The sequence below is a fragment of the Salvelinus sp. IW2-2015 genome, linkage group LG15 (assembly GCF_002910315.2).
Source record: "Salvelinus sp. IW2-2015 linkage group LG15, ASM291031v2, whole genome shotgun sequence".
Lineage (NCBI taxonomy): Eukaryota > Metazoa > Chordata > Actinopteri > Salmoniformes > Salmonidae > Salvelinus > Salvelinus sp. IW2-2015.
Window position 1 is genome coordinate 3027122 of NC_036855.1, and position 2417 is coordinate 3029538.

The 2417-nt window shown below is 40.4% G+C and overlaps 1 protein-coding gene across 1 annotated transcript in view; it reads right to left on the reverse strand.

Annotated features, from left to right (window-relative positions):
* The window catches only part of tspan36 (tetraspanin 36), an 8308-nt gene extending 6049 nt beyond the window's left edge, over positions 1-2259 (reverse strand). Inside the window, exon 1 of the mRNA XM_024003299.2 lies at positions 2082-2259. Coding sequence (XP_023859067.1) covers positions 2082-2141 — 60 coding nt within the window. The 5' untranslated portion in view covers positions 2142-2259. The remainder of the gene's footprint in view (positions 1-2081) is intronic.
* Positions 2260-2417: the final 158 nt, after the last annotated feature.

Genomic DNA, 2417 nt, shown 5'->3' on the forward strand with positions numbered 1-2417 from the left:
AGAGCAAAGAGTAAGAGAGATGCAGAGCAGCAGACGAAAGACTAGAGAGAAAGAGAGAGACGAGAGAACAACGTAGAGATGACGAAGACATGAGAGAGAAAGAGAGAGAGAAGAGCGAGAAACGAGAGAGACAGCAGAAGAGCATGAGCATAGAGAGACGAGCAGAGAGAGATGAGTGATCGGACGGAGAGAGGGAGAGAGTAGAGGAGAGAGAGAGACGAAGAGAGACTTTCTCTCCTTGACTTTGTGTCTTCTTCTTTAATTGATTAACATTTCCATTTAATTATACACATCCTCTCAACCACCCTTACATTCACAAATGCCTAATACCATACCTACCACCACCCAATAAAACTCAACCTATCACATACACAAAACCGGAGAAATTAAAAAAAAATACATCATAATCCACCACAGCAAGCACAAACAAACCAGATACCTAGTAAAACAACAGAGAAACTAACTATATACGTCAACAAAATAACACAAGACAGACAAAATCAATTAAAATAACACAAAAAAACGAACCAAAAAAAAAACACACAAAAAAAAACAATCAAATAATTATACAAATGAACAAAAAATACATAAAAACAAGACAAAAACCAAATAAAACTCAAAATTAATAAGTTAAAAAACCACAAAAAAAGATCAAACAAAACATAAAGACAACAACCCAGAGAGAACACACCACGCTAACCCACTATATAACAAAAAATAAACCAAAAACAACATTTAACACCCCAAACAAGTAAAAACCAACAGAGCCGATCCAAACACAATAACCTCAACACTAACCAGTACACGAACATCGCACAATAGATATAAGCAAAGTGAAAAAATAAAACCATTAAGAAAATCACTCAGTGATACAACAAATCCAAGTAAACATAAACGTATAACATACATATTAAACGTGACAGAAGAATAAAACCCCTAAAAATAAAAAAAAATGAATATCCTGTTGCGCGTACATGCTAAATTAACACTCAAGCTATATCCATCTTACACATGATCTACAAACAAATCACAAAACAAAAATACAAATACTCCTCTCATGTACTAAATGTATACCATCCAAACATCTTACCCAGACAATACAGACGCCCAACACCGAGTACTTCCTCAAACAATCTCCACCTTTCTCGCATCATGTTAATAGAACTCAAACTCAAACCTACGTGCGCGCGAGCCATGCATTCTGCCACTAGTCACCCGGGTCTTGTTTATCCCCCCCCCTCTTCGACCCTGCTTTCAGAGAGAGAGAGAGAATTTGAGCAAGAGATAGTTCAAGGGGAACTACAAAGTATGTGTGGCTTTTGACCACTGATACACAAGCAGACCTGTGTTTACTTCCCCTGGTGAATACACACAGGATTCTTACTCCTTATTGAATTAGTTCAAAGTTCACCACCTAGGAAGCTATGCACTGCTGCAACCTAACATCTACCAGAAGACAGCCAGACAGAGAGAAAACGGAAAACGGCATAACGGAGAAGCATACAGAATGAGTTGCTCAACATGGTCTGGGGAACTTGTTAAGGCTACTATATGAAGCCAGAAATGAATGGTCACAAAGGAAGTCCCCTGAGAACCCCCCCCCCCCTGGTTTTTAGTAACATTATCTTTCTGAATCATCATGTAGTGGAAAAAACCTGGCATGTAGAAGTGTTCACTCAAAAAAAAGAATTAGTGCATAATGGTTTWAGCAGGGGACAGACTGGGACCAGGTCATTTCTAAAGTACAGACTCACTTTATTTCCTTAGGCCCCCATTTCCTTGGCCCATTTTTTCCCCTCAAATCTCCACACCACCAAATAATGGTCATTCTTCATTCTGCATTAAAAAAAAGATTTAGACAGGCACCTTGGCTAAAGATGTACCAGCCCATCTGGCATTTTCCAGAATTGCCCTATGCAAGTCTGTCCCTGGATTAAGCTACAAATATGGTGTGGGTGSTGGTTGGTTGAGAACKTTTTGWTCTTAAACAGTAAACGRTTTCCAATGCAAGACGTCATGAATACATTCAAAATTAGAGCAGTGGAAAGAAGTAAAACGATAAACACAGACCAAGCACTTACCCAAAATATTACATTCAGAAGCAAAAGGACTGTTTTCGATGTAATAATCCCGCAATCCATGTTGATATGGTGGTAGGGAGCCTTTCAGYTGATGATCAAATAGGATCGTGTCGCTCTCTGTTCTTATTATAATGGAGTTCATGACGGCTTTGCTTTGAGCTGCATGACTGGCTTGCTGACACATCACATGCTTATGAAGCGCATGGCCTGGCGGTATGGGGGGGGGGGGGGGTGAGGGGGGGTGGGTGGGTGTCTGTGTTTGTGTGTGTGTGTGTGTGTGGCTTGCTGACACATCACATGCTTATGAAGCGCATGGCCTGGCGGTATGGGGGGGGG